The sequence below is a fragment of the Lagopus leucura genome, unplaced genomic scaffold (genome assembly GCF_019238085.1).
Source record: "Lagopus leucura isolate 7727_CA_CO unplaced genomic scaffold, USGS_WTPT01 Super-Scaffold_100014, whole genome shotgun sequence".
Lineage (NCBI taxonomy): Eukaryota > Metazoa > Chordata > Aves > Galliformes > Phasianidae > Lagopus > Lagopus leucura.
In genome coordinates this window covers 2,790,230-2,808,691 of record NW_024962268.1, presented here as the reverse complement: position 1 = coordinate 2,808,691, position 18,462 = coordinate 2,790,230, and the positions used below count along the sequence as shown (strand labels likewise).

Below are 18,462 nucleotides of genomic sequence, written 5' to 3'. Positions count from 1 at the left end.
AAGGAAAGTAAAGACTTCATACTGAAGAATCCCTCTTTCTAATTAAAGTTTGATACAGAACGAACCTCATCATCCTAGATTTAAAATAAAGGCCTACTCCAACAAGCATGTGAAATATCTTTATTTTAAAAGTGAAAATGTTTTTGGTTCAACAATCAAACGACATGTGCTCATCTACACATCTTTGCACCTCAGAGGCACTTCAGGTTGCTGAACGGAGGTGTCCAAAGCAGTCACTGCCATCTTGCTTCATGGGGACAATAGCCAACAAAAAGAGGCTCAGCTGCTATGCCCCTGCTGTTAAAATAAAGTCAAATATGTATGAATAAATCAAATAATGGGCTAGTGGTTTAGGAAGGAACAAAGATAAGGGCAGCCAGTTTTAATCTGCTTTATGTAAACAAAATGGGCTGCCTACTTAGAGAGTGGAAAAAGCGCTCTATTCTGTAGATTGCATTTTGGTTACTAAGCCAGATACAGTAATCTTGTTTCAGTTGAACCTACCAGAATACTAGAAAATGAGTTAAAACACCAAACTTTAGGGCTGGTAGTCTTGCTCTTCTGTAAAATCCGTTGCTTTTAAGGTAAGTGATGAATATGAAAACACAAGACAGTTAACACTGCACATTCTCCTCTCAGGCTAATATTTCCTTCACATGCAGCTCTGATTATGTTCATTCTACTTATCACTACAGGAAGCTGAGTTCAGATCTGAATGGAAACTGTTTTTATAGTACAATTTCTGTAGCAGTGACCTTTCCCTTAGATTAGAAGAGCTATTGTTCTTCCACTGACCGTGATCTAGCTGTTAGAAAGTTTCTCCCTGCCCCTTCACTCTCTGCATGGTAATCTGATATGTACATCCAGCCAGAGCTGTTTTATTTGGAAAGGCTTCTCAGCCTGCTGAAACCACCCGTCTGCATATACATATTCCACGCACAAGAACGGTATCAGGGACATATTTGCACACTTCCTAAATTTTTCTAACAGTTCAATTAATAAAAATCAGCGCTTTGGGGTTCAAACAGAAGTCAAAAAAACTCATGGAAGGTCCAATGAAAGGCAGTGTAACTGCAGACAGAAGGAATGATCATTTAACCAATGGAAATGGGATGGTTACTCTACTGTCCTTCTAGCTTAAAGCCTACATAAAAGCAGTACTTTTAAGGAGGACATGTCCTTAAAGCAAAGTTGTTGTTTTTTTTTTTATTCACCATGAGCTTATGTGCCAACAAAGCACATGCTGAGGTACCCACAGAAATCTGAAGAGAGTGCTTGAACTTTGGGTGCTGACTGTAATTGCCATGTATCCTGTCCTTTAAAATCCTGATCTGTAAATACCTCAAAATCCTTCCTCTCATGGGTGGAATTTTCTTTGGTTTGTCATAGACTACTATAAAACTAGCTGGCATGCTCATTCTTGCTGCAGATCAGTTGCAGCAACATTTGAGCAATCAAACTGCTTTCTGGCTGCGTACTTTTAGAAGTGAGTCGCACTGAAACTTAAGACCAGATCCACCCCTTCACTTTCTACATTAAGGCAATACTTGAAAGAACAGGTCATTCAAGCCCACCTCTCATGCAAGAAGCTCCATTTGATTATCTCCGGTAACAATTAATTCTTTCCAATAACTGAAAAAATCAGCCTATTTTTTCTCCTGTCTGTGTACTCCTCCCATGTGCCCTTTAATATCCGTCATAGTCTGAAATAAGTCAGTCATGGAGTATGCTTTTTCTTCAGAAGAAAGCAGAACAGAGATAAGTTCTAGCATTTCAGTAAAGAGGGGTCATGATTTTGAGAATGTTATCTGCAAGAATCTTTTGAACTCCTGTCTTAATGTAACTGTTTTTTCCGTTCTGAGGGAACACTTGGGATGGTATTTATGTGATCAGATGAGTCTGCTAGCTTTCATTCATTTTGGAGCCAGCAAATTAAGCCTGTACTTTAACTCCACTGGCTCTACGGCATGAGAGCCACAGGCTTACTGGAACCACTGATCTTACCTGAGCATGCGGCATCGATGGTTGGACAGTCTTCTATAGGCATCCTGCAAGTTGGTCACATTTTTGCTGCTCCAGAGTCTTTCCCCTACAGCACTTGCCCGAGGCCTGTGAAGATAAACTAAGTTTTAGAGGAGATACAATCTAAAACCAAGAATGGATAAAAGTTTTAAACACCAGGTCTTTTACCAGGAGCATCAATTTGTAAAGCTGCTTAGGATCAGTACAGAACTCTAGCACTGTTACCACAAACATACAATACTGTTTGATTAATTCATTCTCCTTGTAGCTTTCTAAAATATAAAGAAGTTCATACCATAATCTTGGTGTGAGGTTTGTGGCATCCACATATTCTCCCCACAGGCAAGCTTCTCCACCTATTAAGAGCCTTTTCTGTTTTTCAGATCCTGTATTCAAAGCAGAAAGTAAGAATTTCTATTTGTCCAGGACATGGACATGTATCACAATTATTTTTTTCTTCAATACTCAGGACTGCTATTCAGCTGTTACTTACTTTTTATCAAACAACATATCTGTCCTGAGCACAAACAGTATTTTGGTAGTACAATGTAAGAATGACTAGCCCATTTTCCTGGAGAACACATCTCCTTTCTGCGGCAGAAAAGATTATAACTTTTATTTTCCGTTGTTTAGACACTCTTCAGGGATTCAAGTTTTCATTCAAACTGCTCCCTCTACTACACACAGAACGTTTCTTGAAGAAGCTATGGAACTCTGAAGTTCTCCCTAACACTGTGCATAGGAAATGGCAAATGTTCTGATTATCAGCTTCAGCCAGAGGGAGAGAATATACCTTTTTCTTTAACAGTCTAACGTTCTATGAAGTTGCTTCAAAATACAAGTTCCTTGTCCACCATCAGCTGTTTTGTGTTGTTCCTAAAGCATGACACGTCTGTTCATGCCGTCCAGCTTCCTGTCTCACACATGCACCAGTGCCACACGTTGGAGGAACTAATGCTTTTCCATTTGAGAAATGGGAAGTTGTAATTGTTTTTTTCACTTGTTTGTCAGCCACAACTCTGGAAAATGCTCAAGACCTTTGACTATAGAGTATTTGATCATACCAACTGCATGCATCTCTAAATAGCCTTATCTATTCAATTTATGCCTTATTATGAACCAAATACATTCACGCACATCATACATAAAAAAAGTAACAAACCAGGGAAGTTCAGTGGTTCAACACGGTAGTATTTTGTCCAGTCTTGTCCATAGCTAATGTAGTCCAAATACCAGGGAGCTGCCAGGATAGCAGTAAACCCAGCTTTAGTGACACGGCTCAGTTCGTGTGCATAGTTATTTGACATCCACACTTCAACTACAGTGTCTGGTTTCAGCTAGAAGGGAAAAATAAAAATAATTTCAAAAAAATCAACATGAAAGATAATCCTAATTACTGTTGACGGGAAAAAAAACCAGTAACAGATTTCAAAACTTGGAGGGGGGCATTTTGCTTCAAAAAGGAGAGCACTGGAAACTAACTTTTGGCACTGTTTTCTTTCCTAGACAGTCTAAACTAATAATCTGTTAGTTTTAAACACAGTTCACAACAGAGAGGAGTACAGATTGTAGACAGTCTGTTCCCTGAGATGGCTCCTACATGCCATCATACCAGTTAACTGATAACTTCAAAAAGCTGAGCACGTGGTGTTACTAGTCTAGGTGTGCTGTTACCTGGGAAAATTTAAAGTATATAAGAAGGCAGAGAAACTTTTCTATTCTTTACTCATTAAGTAAATATCGCTCTACATTAAGCGTTATTATCTACTCTTACCTTGAAGAAAGTGCAGCAATGCTGCTGTTCTTGTTTCACCTACTTTATCTACTAGATAAATGGTAATAACAGGTTAGGCTCCACACCTGTGTGGACTTACTAGTATTGTCCACAGATTTCCATTAAACACTTAAAGGACACAACCAAAACTACTTAATTGTCTATTTTTGGAAGCCACCCATGATATTGTGTTGTTTTATGAGAGTATCCTATTTACTTTTCCATCTTACCTCTGCATTGTTATCAAACACTTCCTGCCAGATCATGTATCCTTTGTTATAGGAGGAAACAATATCCAAAATCCTAGGATTTAGAAATAAGATCATGCCTGTGAACTTCAAGCAGCTCAAATGCAGACACCCAATGCAGCAGTATATCCTACTCTAATGCATACTGTGCCTTTTCATTCCTACGGGACCAAAAGAAGCCAGACTTTGGCCTTCAAGAACATACTTATAAGGAAATAAGGAAGTACATTAACATAGACTTCAGTACAGAACTGCCAGTAACTCAGAAAGATGTTGAAATGTATGCCACTTAAGAAAAATCAATAAACGTCTGCAAAAACCTTTTGATTTTCTCTCCCCACCTTGTTTACTGACATTTCAGTACACCCAGTTTAAAGATACCCAATACATTCAGAGTGTGTTTAGAACGAGCCTACGTATCTTTGTTGTGTCCCACATTTTAAAGATGTAAACTCTATATTCTTTGTAAAAACAGAAAAGAAACTGGGATGTGCCCCCATGCATTGAAGTTTTTGAAATTTTTAAAATATTATTATATAGGCAATATAATACAGTCTAAAATATTACATATCTGCACCTTGACATCCCCCTCAGACAGCAGGTGTGAAAAGCTGGGGAGAAATTAAAAATTAAGCACATACTTCTGAACATAGTATGATTCCAGTTTAGCATAGTCAATGCCAAATCCTTGCTTCTTCATGAAATCTTTCACTTCAGGGTTAGATTTCCTTAAACAGAAAAAAAATAAATCAGAAGAATTATTTTTTGTTTGTTTTAAGCCTGATTTCCTAATTAGATTTATCCACACACAGTATATTAACAGATGCCTTAGACATGTCACAGCCTCAAGTGCACAACAGAGCAGAAGTAGCAGAATAATACGATTTAGGTATTTTGAAACCAAATTTAATCATGATTTGAAACAAAGCCAATAGCCCTAATTCTCTGGGAAAGCTACTGGAGTAGCTGCCCTCAAGCAGCTTCTGGCAGGGTTCCTCAAGCTCCTAAGAGCCCTGGGGTTCCTGGTGCCTCTATCATGTTGTGGGAAAACTGCCAGCAGGTCCGGAAACTAAGCAACCAAAGAGCACCAGGGTATCTGCAGGAGTTACATTAAGAATCAAACTTGAAAAGAACTCCCTTAAAGCAAACCAACACTTTGTACTGAAACATTTGACAGAACTTATCTCTACTTCAAAGATTAAAGCAAGTTCTGAGTGTTCAGATTTGTTTCTTCAAGAGAATCCACAAATACTAACAAGGATCAATTTGAATGCTAATCCTATTACATCAGCTCTCAATTCTGTATTATTATTAGTTACTCCACCAGAAAGATTTAAAAATAGCCCAAATCCACAACCTGAAGAACTGTACTAATGCATGCAGTATTTGTAATGTAAGCACCCAAGAAGGTAGTACTGCAATTCTTAGCATTAACAGATTTTCTATAAGGCAGGTCTCAATGAAAAGGACTGGTTTTCCTTTAACACAAAGCACTTCAGCATTAATAATCTTCTATAGTGCTTAACTCCCCAAATTTTTCTCCCTTCTGAATGGTTAGTTTTCATAAAGAAATCCTTTACAGTATCCCAACATGCATGAAAAACAAATGGTCAGAGCAAAATTCTGTACAACTGTAACTTGCTTGTTGAAAATGCTCTGCCTATAAATTCTTACAGAAGCAGGAGCACAGAGTATCTTTGGGATAAGCAGAGAAAGCCATCTCACAGCTGATGGATTTAGGCAAGTTTAAGAGGCACTGGCTATTTATTTTTTGAACTGTGACCATACCAACAATCGAAGCTCACTTCATCTCCTCCCAGATGGATGTAGGCATCAGGAAATACACCACTGATTTCTCTGAATAATGTAGCCATGAAGTCATAAGTTGAATTCAAAATGGGATTTACAGGTCCAAAGGATCCACTTGGTTGTTCTCCACTGTAACAAGGGGTGAGAAGATCTTTTTGACCTAATAGAAACAATGAATGGAGGATATTCAGTTCCATACGGGCTTGCTATCTCTGCTAACAGGAAGTAGTTCACTCATATTACAGAGGTTAATATTCATTACTGAAGTGCTCATCTATTCCATACAAAATTGAATAGAGACAAGCTGAAGCGGTTTTGCCCAAAGCTGAAGAACCCTCCAACTGAAAACGAAGACTCCAGCTTTTAAACTTCTGATTTAAAACCACAAATTTATAGAACATACTCCACCACCTAGAAAGCAATTCCTGGATGACTACTTGAATAACAAAGCTTTAATAGATTTAGGAAATATGCCAATTAGAAGGAATCAGGGTCTGTGGTGAAAGAACAAGAGGAAATGGCTTCAAGCTTAAAAAGGATAGATTTAGGCTGAATACAAGAAAAAGTCTTTCACGGTGTTGGTGAGGCACTGGAATATGTTGCCCAGAGATGTGCTTGATGCCCCATCCCCGGAGGCTTTCAAGGCCAGACTGGATCAGCTGGCCCTGCACAACCTGATCCAGTTGCACATGTCCTTGTTCACTGCAGGGGAGTTGGATTAGATGACCTTCAAATGCCCCTTCCAACTCCAAGGATTCTATGAGCCCTATATTCAGTTTACATAATTGCAGCAGCACTTTCCCAGCCGCATGTTTTCTACTCCAAGCACATTCACCCAAGCAGAGTGCTAGTAATACACTGCTTCACCTGCCCCTCTTGCATGACTCTAGGTCTCCTTCCAATACTTTGAATTTAGATGTAGGGAAAGCACAGCTGTAGTTCTCAGGCTCATGAGCAAATCCAGCTTCAGTTATATTAAAAAGCTATCATACAAGAAACTATCAGGACCAGCTCATTAAAGACAAGTGAGCTGAATCCTGCTCTTCATGTGACTACAGGTCAGCTCAGCTACGTGTAGGCAAGCCACTGGCAAGCATCTGGATTTTGTTAATCACAGAATCATAGAATGGTTTGGGATGGAAGTGACCTTTAAGATCATCTAGTTTCAACCCCCTGCAGGGAGGGCAGGGACACCTCCCTCTAGACCAGGTTGCTCAAAGCCCCATCCAGCCTGGCCTTGAATGCTTCCAGGGAGGCGGCATCCACAGCCTCACTGGGCAACCTGTTCCAGTGCATCACCACCCCCACAGTAAGGAATTTCCTCCTGATATCTAGTCTACATCTACTCTCTTCCAGTTTAAAGCTATTTCCCCTCATCCTGTCACCACATGCCCTTATAAAAAGTCCCTCCCCAGCTTTCCTGTAGGCCCCCTTCAGGTACTGGAAGGCAACTATAACGTCTCCTCTGAGACCTCATAGTCTTCTCCACGCTGAAGAGCCCCAGCTCTCTCAGTCTGTCCTTATAGAGGTGCTCCAGCCCTCCGATCATCTTTGTGACCCTCTAGACATGCTCCAACAATTCCATATCCTTCTTGTGTTGGTGGCACCAGAACTGGACGCAGTGCTCCAGGTGGGGTCTCACAAAACAGAGTAGAAGGTCAGAATCACCTCCTTCGACCTGCTGGCACGCTTCTCTTGATGTAAGCCAGGATATGGTTGGCCTTCTGGGCTGCAAGCACACATTGCTGGCTCATGTTGAATCTTTCATCAATCAACACCCCCAAATCCTTCTTTTCAGGGCTGCTCTCAAGCCATTCTCCACCCAACCTGTATCTGTGTTTGAGATTGCCCCAATCCAGATGCAGGACCTTGCACTTGGCCTTGCTGAACTTCATGAGGTTGACGTGGGCCCACCTGTCAAGCCTGTCCAGGTCTCTCTGGATGGCATCCCCTAATGCTTCATAACAACCAAGACTACATAAGATGAAAGATTCAGAAAAATTGTTTACCGGTTCAACTTCTATGTTGCTCATTTCCTTCTCATGTAAAGTAAGTGAGAAAGAGCCTGGGGCATCTTCCAATGTTCTGGACACATTTCCCACAGGATGAGCACAAGACTCATCCTGTAGCTAAAGGGACTAGAAAATGTATACTATTCTCCGTTTAGCCAACAACTCTGCAGCTTAACAGCAGTCCATACATCTTGAATCAAGGCACAAGGTTTCCTGGTCTCTGAGTACATGTAATCACCATAACTCTGGACTCTATCAAGAAAAATACTACTACTTTGAAACCTAGAAAACAGAATAAAGCTTTGCTACCATTTGTACACCAGCAGATTGTGTCTTTGCTAGTAAACAGAAATATCAGCTACTTTGAAAGAAAAAATATCTCCAGGGACTGCAGCTCACTGTTTCTAGCCTCTGCCTTATTACTCTAAACTCAAGATGACTGTATGGGGTGAAAACATCAATATGAAACCAAAGCAGATAGAATATACTTAGCCTTTGCATACACATCCAGCATAGGAAATGACTGCTCAGTTTCAGCTTCCTCCGTTCACTTTCGCTTCTCTCACATCTGAGGTCTTGACCACTGCTGATTCTTCCCCTAGCTTACCTCTTTCCAAGTGCCTTTCAAAGTACTTCAAAAGCTGCTTTTAACAAGCCCACTCACTGTCATATTATATTAATATATAATATATATTATATAATATAAATATATATAATAGGAATATTATGCTGCACTTTACTCATCACAATGTTTTAAGCATTAATACTTTCTCTGACGTACCTTTTCCCCAGGACTGTGTGTGTCCTGGGGTATCAAACTCTGGGATAACTCTAATGCCTCTTAATCGGGCATACTCAATCACCAGACGGACGTCAGTAGGAGTATAGACGTGGTTATAAGAGTAAGCCCCCTGTGAAGTGTACATATTTAGAGAAAGTTTACATACTGTTACACCATCACAGTTTTAGTAGATAAGGGTTATTAATTTATTTCCTTATACAAAGAAGTAAATTTGACTTTCCCTCCTTCTCTTCATCACTGACTCTGAAACAAAGGACCCTCGTCACGTTACATTCATTATTAATGCAAACATGCAGGTGATGGTGAAACTCCGTTTCACAATAGGCCAAGGGAGATATAATTAGCCATTTATAGGTTCTTGTGTCTGCATTTAGTTTCCATGAAATATGCCAGATTTCTGCCCTCCCACTGTATTCCAAAGATGTCTACTCACCTTGTTACTAAGCTCAGGAAAAGAAATACTCTGGTAAGGAAATGACTGATCATCTACTATATGCCAGTGGAGAACATTGAACTTGTTAAAAGCCATAGCATCCTGTAACAAATAATGCAAGAAAGTTCACTTAAGCATTTTACTCTCACAGAAAATCTATGCAAAACAGATGGTCTTGCCCAGTATACCCTGCATGCCTAGCTCAATGACTAAATCAAAGCAAAATACCATTTTTCAACTTACAAGTAAACAGCTATAAATTCTTGTGAATTTTTTCCACTTTTCAGAGCATCTGGTTGATTGTCTATAAGCAATCAGCTATTTCAGCTTATAGGAAAGCTTACATTTTTATACCTAAATACTCTGTACTTCAAAACTGAATTCCTATTATTGATTACATCCTCATGTGACAATAACCTCCTCAGAATGCATTTCAAATGCAGGCAAAGTAAACTATGCATTTTTCAGTCAATATAGTATTAGCACTTCTATTTTGTTAACTGTACGTCATGAATATGAATGTAAACACATTTATTATAGAATCATAACTCCAGATGGGCACTTACACACATACTGTGGGCTACATAAGTTTATCAGAGTCACTGAACGCGCTGTATGCTGGAAGGAATTTGTACTCTTCTGGGACAAGTAATTGCAAAACAGTTGCTTCCAGTTGCTTGCACAATCCATCTTTTCCCCTCTTTTTTCATCCAAGCTGAATTTGCTGAAGAACTGAATTATTGCTTGTCTTCATGCATCTCCACCAACTCACACCTTTCCACATAAAAATTACACATCCTGATCCTCCCTCAACCTCTCCCTCCCGATGGACAATGCCCTTCCTTGTGATACAGCACAGTAGTCAGACACAAACAGGAAATGTACTTAAACTGCTGCCTTAAGCATCTAATTACCACATGTCAGTGAAGGGATTACTGCTGCTTTTTATTAGGCTAGTCTGGATTCAAGCCACAAAGGAGGAAAAGCACACTTTTTCTTAAACTGGCAAAATGGCATAAAACATAGCTCTGAGGAAGTACTGAACCACAGACATAATTTAAGGGAAGAAAATGGAAGAGCAACAGTTACAGAAATTTTAAAAAATGAATAGAAACTGAAGTCTCAAAAGTTATACTTCAGGCATACATTTGCTCTTTCAGAAAAGACAACAAATATTGACACAGGAACTACCTGAGTAGCTGGAACATTCTTAGTTGTATGAGACTACCCACACAAACCTAATTGCTGAGCTTGGAATGATATGACAGGTAAAAACAAGTTGTAAATACTCATGGAGGGGCTAGCTCCAAGTGCAGTTCAAGGATGACCTCAGAAATAAAGGCTGGTTTTACCTGCGCTGTTTTTGCCCACCTAAGCCTGCTCTGCAAAGTTCTGAAACATAGAAGGGAAGTATCTAAGAAAAACTCATCCTGGTAAAACAGGACAAACAAGACAGGAAATTGCGTATTCCCTCATTCAAAGACTCCTCCACTCCAACCAACCAAGACCTGCTACAAGTACTTTAAGAGAAAATATGGCAGTAGGAAGTAAGAAAACCCACAGCTTCTGGTGCTGAATTAGACAAAACTCTGACCTTCTCATCAAGTGAGAGCGAGAATACACATTTCTTACTCTTCATAAGCTCTTCACAGAAATTGTACTACCCTTTTTTTATTTTTGAGAAGAAGTAGTGAAAAAAAAATCAGCTCAGAATGAACATATTAGAATTTGCCTCTGTTTGTACTTCATTACTGAATCACCCTTATCAACTTAAGAATTGACTACATGGTTGTTTAAAAGTCTGTAGTCTTACTGCAACCACTGGCAGTCGAATTACTGATTGCAGTGTCTCCCCTATAATGCTTGCAAAACATGCCTCCAGGAAATATCTGTGCTGGTTTAGGCAGCAGCAAACACCGAAAACCCAAGGTGCACAAAATCACAGCCTCCTCAATGAACTGCAAACCACTCCATCTGCCCACTCGATTCATATCCAGCACAGAATCTGTCCTCCACCTAGAAAAGTTCACCCTGTCCTTTCAGGTGTTAGCCAGGTTCTCATTTCACACCAAGATCAGTTGCTACCTACTTTAGAGAACAAAATGTAACAGGAAGTCTTCCTTATTAATTATATATGACAGTCTACTTACCAGGTTTGTGAGAATAGATTTCAATGGCAAATAGTGCCTTGAAGTGTCAAGTAAGATTCCTCTGTGCGCAAACCTTGGGAAGTCATAGATTTCAGATTCATTGATAAGAAACTACAAAAATGAGATTTGAGAATTAGAATTCCCATTTTATGTTCATCATTACAAACACGAAGTATTTCTGTTTCCTAACACCTTTCCAAATTATTTTCTGAAAAAGCAGTTAATGAAACTTGCAGATCTACTGTTCCTTGAAAAACACCTAATAAAGAATGTGGCTGTCTGTTATCAGATTGTGTTTTTAGTTAACTTACACTTCCATACTCATCCTCGTGAACCAACTGACTGAAGGTTTCCAAACCTGGAAAAAAATCAAAGAAAGGAATCTGGAGTACAGCCCACTGTTATTCCTTAAAATTTTAGTTAAAACAGGACCCAAATTATTTACAGCAAGAAAGAATGCCTTATTACTGAGTTTCTTTCTTATTATCACATTCGCCTTTGTTGCTCAAGCAATAAAGTTAACAAAGTATTGAAGAGAGAACAGTTCAAACTCTCCATTATAAACAAGCACTGAATATTATTGTCATGGCTCAGACATACCCAATTAATCTGTGACAGAATGATTGCAACAGAGAGTAAGGTAGGAATGTCTGGTGTTATCATGCATATATTCCTGTCATTTCTAGAACAGGTGAAGTTTGCAATTCAGCATTAAAAAATTTCTAATTTAAATACTGTCTAAGAAAAGCAGATTGAGACTTCAGCATCATGGTCTTCTTGATGATGGTGACCTGCACATTATTATTAGTGCAGAACAATCTGTTGACACTACAGATCAGAGAAATTTTTAGCACTCGGGATTTGGTTGGCCTGGCTGATTTAAGATAAAGCAAGCATGCAGTTCTGGTTTGCCACTGGGTCTGGGATAGAGCACACAGATTGAGGGAGTGTGCAGTCCATGTTCTGGTACCTTTAGGCCCTCAAGCCCAAGTCTGCCTCCCTTGAAGGACTGAACGAGGGCAAGCCTCAGTGGTCAGCTGGTTCCTACTCGGCTATGCAGTCTGTACAAGCTTAGAACAAAAACAGCTCTGTATGGAAAGCATCAGCTTACCTCTTAAAGCTCCCCATACCTCGTCTGCTTTCAGTATAGCTACAGGCTCACTTACAGTTAAATGATCTAAAGAGAGGAAAAAAAGAGTTATTCCTCGACAAGGCAAGGATTGCTTAGATATTATCAGGCAGTAAGATATTCAAGATTCCTCCTCAGCCCTTTTTTTTCTTTTTTTTTTTGTACTTTTTCTTTGTAATTCAAACAAATGCTCTTTTTAATGGTGATACTATGCACATTTCTTTCATTTTTATATGTGCTCCTGGAATAATGCAAGCTCCCAGTCAGAAGCCACTGTTAGTAAGATGCTAAAACAAAATGGCTCTGAAAAATGACTATGTTAAATTTTGTACAGTGGCCAGAATACCAGCCTATTGTAGCTTAATTGATTTTTACACACATTAAATGATGCTTTTGCATCTAGTAAGCAGGCAATGAGGTCGAGTAACTAAGCCAGACATAACCACAGAAATGCACTTCTCCTTTTACACTCATTTTAGATATTTTGTGCTTACAGATTACTTTTTTTTTAGCAATATTGCTTATAAAGGTCTAATTACAGAGTAACAAAAATGAAGATCAAGAAAGTATTTAATTTTCCATTTTAACCTAGAGATATTCTGTATGTATTGGAAGTTTAGGGAAAGAAACAGAGCATGGATACAATCTCTGTGTGTTTTTTTGGGTTCTTTTTCTTGCTTTATTTTTTTCTTTTTGTGGTAAACTGTAGGCCAGTGAGTGATATGCTTCTGAGACAGCAACTGTTTTTCTCAACATTTATCTTAAATGAATGCAACACAACAAGTTTTGCAAGGATAAACTGAACCTTTTACACAAAAAGGTAAGAAGTCAGCAGAGAGGAGGGCAGGTAACCTGTATTTTTATTAGGTAGCTATACTCTCATCACAGAATCATAGAATGGCTTAGGTTAAAGATCATCTAGTTGTAACCTTCTGCCATGGGCAGGACTGTCACATACTAGATCATGTTGCCCAGGGTCCCATCCAGCCCAACCCTCAGGGACTGGGACATCCGCAACCCCTCCGGGCAGCTTGTGCCAGTGCCTCACCACCTCTGAGTAAAAAATGTCTTCCTAACATCTTATCTAAATCTCCCCTCTTCTAATTTCAAGTCATTCTCCTTTGTCCTATTGGTATCAAATGTACATAAAGTCAGTTCTCCTCCTGTAAGCTCCCTTCAAGTACTCAAAGGCCTCAATAAGGTCTCCCTGGAGCCCTCTCTTCTCCAAGCCGAACAAGCCCAACTCCCTCAACCTTTCTTCAGAGAAAAGGTGCTCCATCACTGTGGTTATCTTCATGGCCCTCCTCTGGACCTGCAGCTCTGCATCCTTCCTGTACTGGGGACCAATCCCCTCCCTCTCCCTGCTGGCCATTGCTCCTTTGATGCATCCCAGGATATCAGTGGCTTTCAGGGCTACAAGAACACATTGCCTTTCATCCACCAGGACCCCTTAGTCTTTCTTTGCAGGTCTGTTCTCAGTGAGTTCTTCTCACACACTGTACTCATATTTGGGTATACCTTTACCCAAGCGTATCACCTTGCACTTGGCCTTGTTAAACCTCACTAGAATCTCATGTGCCACCTCTCACGCTATGAGATAACCACTGTCTAAACCATGCCATTTCTGTTTAGAAAAAAAAAAAACAAACAACTGCTCAATGCAGCAAGTGAATAATTTCCTTACTGAACAGAAAAACCAGCTTTCATTAAGAACTGAATTTTACACAGCTGTCCAAAGTTCAGCTAGTAGTAAAGCAATGTAATATCCTGACCACGATAAAAAAATTCCAAAGCATTAATGATTTTTCAGAGGGTGGTGAAGCATTGGAACAGGTTGCCCAAGGAGGTTGTGGATGCCCCATCCCTGGAAGCATTCAAGGCCAGGCCGGATGTGGCTCTGGGCAGCCTGGTCTGGTGGTTGGCGACCCTGCACACAGAGGGGAGTTGAAACTACATGATCATTGAGGTCCTTTTCAACCCAGATCATTCTATGATTCTAGGATTTTGCTGTTGTACCTCATTTACACAGAAATATGTGGCAAATCTGCACACTAAAATGGCACTGCTTCACTGCATGTACAGAAAGGACTAATTAAATTTAATATCAGTACATTTTTTAACAAGTCCGGTAGAATTAGTTCTGCTGCAGATGTATGACTTGGGATTAAAAGGATCTTTTGGGAAGGATCTGTATCCTGGATACCACATAACTGCACAGACTGTTACAGAAGATTACCTCAGAAGAGATCTAGGAGAGCCGAACGCACTGATTCCTGTCATAACTGATAAGAAACTTCTTTAGTGGTTAGGAGTTGATTTTAGAGTGTTTCTCCAATCTGGACATCAGCCATGGAGAATCAGGGCAGGACAAATCCAATGTAATCGTGTCGCCTTTTTAATCCTGCCTTGTATGCACTGACAGAACAAAAACGTTCTTACAACCCTGCAGGACGCAGGTGAAGCAGCTCAACTGCTTCTTCACCCAGCACTTCACGCTGAGGAGATCACAGACTATGCCACTGATTAATGTCACGACGTGGCACGGTTTCAATTTCACAACTAGTGACTAGGTGACTAGCTAAGAGCTGCCGTGTCCTCACGGGGCCTCCATGAGCCTATTATTTCCAGGGGGAAATAAAAATAAATCACCGTCTGACTTCTGCGCTGGCCGTTAAGCCTGACCACAACGCTGCGGTACTCACAGGCCTCGTTGGACGCGAGGTGTGGGAAGCTGTCACAGCCGGACTCCGGGGAGGCGATCACCACCTGCAGCTGCGACAGCTCCCCTTGCGCAGACGGCGACGCTCGGTGCGGCTTCCTCCAGCTGGAGCGTCCGAACATGTATTCGTAATACCTGCAGGGAGCGCGGAGCTCAGGGAGCCGCCGCCGCTCCAGGAGCCGGTCCGCCCGCCCGCCCGCCGCCCCTGCCGCCCCTGCAGCCCCACCGCCCCGCCGCCTGCCCTCACCTGCGGAAGGCATCCTGCAGGAGGCCGCAGGCCGGCCCCGCCGAAGAGCCGGTGCCGTGTACCACCTGGAAGCGCTCGGGGGCCAGCTGCAGCCGGAAACGGGACGTACGGAGCGACTGCGGCAGCGGCCACAGCGAGTCCTCGGGGACGGCGTCCGATTCCGTCCCCCGTTCGGACGGCGCCGGCTGCACATCGGGAGGCGGCTCTCCGCGGCCGAAGCTGGCGCCTAGCAGCACGGCGGGCACGAGGAGCAACCCAGCGAGCAGCCCGGCTACTCCCATGGCTCTGCCCATAGCACTGCTGCCGGCGGAGGCCCCGCCAAGTGAGCCCGCCGCTCCGCCTCCGCCATCACGGGACCTCCGCGCGCCGTCCTCCGCACCGCCCAAGGGCGGGGTGCGCCGCGCCTCGCAGCGCCAACCGCCGTGCCTGGTCCGCGGGGCGTGGGGGTTCTGGGGGGTGTGGGGCTAGGGGTTGTAGCCTGCGTGTGTGTGCAGGCGATTCCAGCGCTGCGAAGCAATCGTCTGTATTGCTAGAAAGCAATTTCAGCCTTTGCAGAAGCGGTTAGAACTGCTTTGTGCAGAATGAAGTGTGTAAACCCAGGGAGGTTGTTGGATTTTCCTTCTGTGGAGACATTCAAGACCGGCCTGCACGCCCACCTGTGCAGCCTGCTGCAGGGGGCCTGCTTTGCAGGGGGATTGGACTCGACGGTCTCTAGAGGCCCCTTCCAGCCGCTACAATTCTGTGATTTGTGATTTTGTGAACTAGTATGCATTAGCAGCAGTCTGACAAGGAACAATGTCTGCACTGACAGATCCCACTGTGAATTTTGGAAGTCGTGAGGTGTTTTGGAGGGCAAGCCACGTGCCTGGAAGCTGGAAATTCCAGTGGGAAGGCATTCTGTCTTGAAGGCACTGCTAATTAAATGGTTAATGAGAGCAGTGCATGCCAGTGCCCTTGCTCAGATGACACAGGACAGCAATAGGGAGCGCTCAGCTGCACGCTGCTCCTGTGGTGCCTGTGCCAGCAGTGCCTCTGCCAGCAGCACCCACCGTCATCCTTTCAGGAGGCAGACACACATTCTGGATACGAGAAACAGAAGAAATGGGTCATGGAGAGGATGCTCTTGTGTTGTCAAGGTTGCTTCCTGCGAAAAGCCTCACTTTTTTATGACTAATTGCAGAGTGGGTTTGCACAGCAAGGTGAGTCCTCGCCACTGGTTTTTCTGATGCTGGTGTGATGCCACAGTGAGAGCATCCAGGTGGCTGCCTGGTCTGGTGTCTCACACCTTCAGCGCGTTGGCATAAGGGGAAGGAGCAGGACCTGGGGAAGGCTCAGGCTATGCAAGGCATGCTTAGACTGTGAAACAGTGCACAGGAGACCCTCAGGCTTTTCCAGAGGCTGTACTGTACATGCAGTCCAAGCTCTGGCACAGGCTTCCAGCTGCTTGAATCATTCTTACCCTTTGCCCTCTCTGACCATCTCCTCAGTTGTACTGTTGGAACTGGTCATGGTGTCCATTGCTGGTCATGTTTTGGGGCATATTTAGGAAATCTGGATTCTTTCATACATTTCTGTAGCACAACTAAGTGATTAGTAGGCTCTCTGAGCAAGTAGAGGACATGGTGACAAACTGAAGTTAGTAGGGGGCTGTATGCTGAAACAGCAGGCCTGCTGACGGGAGATAAGCTCCACCATCCCAAAGGGCCCACAAGTACACCCCACCAGCCTTTTGCTTCCAGTTTTGTTTTCTCTCATTATAACTTCGGTATAGCGAGGCTGTTCTGTAACAATTAAGTACATTTATTTCTTGATGTCACTCTTTAAACATGCTGCTTTGTGCACAACTATGCAGTTAAATCAGTTTTGTATTTTCTTCTCTATGTGGACCTTCTGATAATCATTAAGGTAGCTTTTTCATGTGTAAGTATATGAAACACACACTTTTTTCTCTTACTCAGATGTTGTGAAGCAACTTCCAGGAACACAATCTCCCTGAGACATCTACCTCAGCTAGTTTAGTTTTAAATTGGCCACCGGAATTTAAAAGCTGTTGGATTAGGGGGTGGGATGGAGCTTTACTGTGGAGGAGCACTGAAGTGCAGGCTGCAGTTCTGCAGTGTGTAAGCTGGCTGCTGAGCATTAGAGGCCTGCTGACTTCACTGTGGTTTCCACTGCGTGTAGCAGGCTGGGAGAACTGCCACACTGGGACTGTAAGCACTTCCAGCATGTGCATAAGGAGCTGGATGAGAAGACATCAGTGTTTCTCAAGACAACATGCTATTTAACTAAGTAATTAAGTAACTGAATAGCTTATTTGCTTTGAGGAACACATCAAGGGGAGACAACAAAAGAAACTGAGCTTGTGCTACCGAGGTATGGAATGAAGTATGAGGTTAGAGAGCAGCAGGCTGATGAGAGCCGTTGCTTTTCCTCTGTACTTCATGGCTAGAAAAACATGAGATCTAGAAGATTGAGCGGTTCTCCCCCACTCTCAGTTCCTTAAAGGCAACTAAGAAGGCAGAAAAAAATGATATGGATATGGCATCATTCAGTGTCAACATCATGTGGCTTTCTGTAGATTAAATAAATCCAAAATAAAGTTTTTATTCAAAAGGGTACAGGGAAAATAGCCACATTTCAGTATGATTGAAGTTATTACTCAAGACAAGGAAGTGACAGACACCCTGCTCAGACAGCATGTTTAGTTACCTTGTTTGTTAGGAAGTTCATAACCACACCCCATAACTACTCAGAGAGCTTCCTTCCATTTCCCCCTCCCCAAATACAGCATGCCTTCTCTCAGGGCAGTGTGAGTCACAAATCCTGGTATCCTGTGATGGTAACACATCCAGTACAGAACAAATGATCGCATTTCTTCTTAGGAAAAGCAGAACACGGATATCAGATATTTTATGTGGTGCATTGTTTCCTGCTAGTCCCAGGGAAGAGGTCTGCGTGGAGTTTTTAGTGGGATTTATGAATATAGCATATAAATGCTGAGATGTGTTATAATAATTTCCTTAGCCTGAAGAATATGCACCTTTGGATTTAATTCTTGAATAACTTTTCTGCCTTTTACAGAATCATTAATTGCCTCTACTTTGCCTTTCATTTTTT

At 42.1% G+C, this 18,462-nt stretch overlaps 1 protein-coding gene across 1 annotated transcript; it reads right to left on the bottom strand.

The window, feature by feature from the left end:
* Positions 1-100: 100 nt before the first annotated feature.
* Positions 101-15,654, bottom strand: HEXB (hexosaminidase subunit beta). Its single transcript, XM_042875180.1, has 14 exons — positions 15,346-15,654; positions 15,082-15,233; positions 12,362-12,427; positions 11,562-11,608; positions 11,251-11,361; positions 9,101-9,202; positions 8,647-8,776; positions 5,833-6,013; positions 4,686-4,772; positions 4,027-4,099; positions 3,185-3,359; positions 2,318-2,408; positions 2,005-2,109; positions 101-297 (listed from the first exon to the last, which is right to left on the bottom strand). The coding sequence occupies exons 1-14, from the start codon at positions 15,636-15,638 to the stop codon at positions 234-236; spliced, it is 1,677 nt and encodes a 558-aa protein (XP_042731114.1). The 5' UTR covers positions 15,639-15,654; the 3' UTR covers positions 101-233.
* Between the last annotated feature and the right edge of the window lie 2,808 nt (positions 15,655-18,462).

Coding starts and splice junctions, on each gene's coding strand:
- HEXB (XM_042875180.1), bottom strand. CDS start 15,638: ATGGGCAGAGCCATGGGAGTAGCCGGGCTGCTCGCTGGGTTGCTCCTC. Junction 9,203..11,250: donor AATCTATTCTCACAAACCTG/GTAAGTAGACTG, acceptor TATTTGTTACAG/GATGCTATGGCTTTTAACAA. Junction 2,110..2,317: donor AACCTCACACCAAGATTATG/GTATGAACTTCT, acceptor TTATCTTCACAG/GCCTCGGGCAAGTGCTGTAG.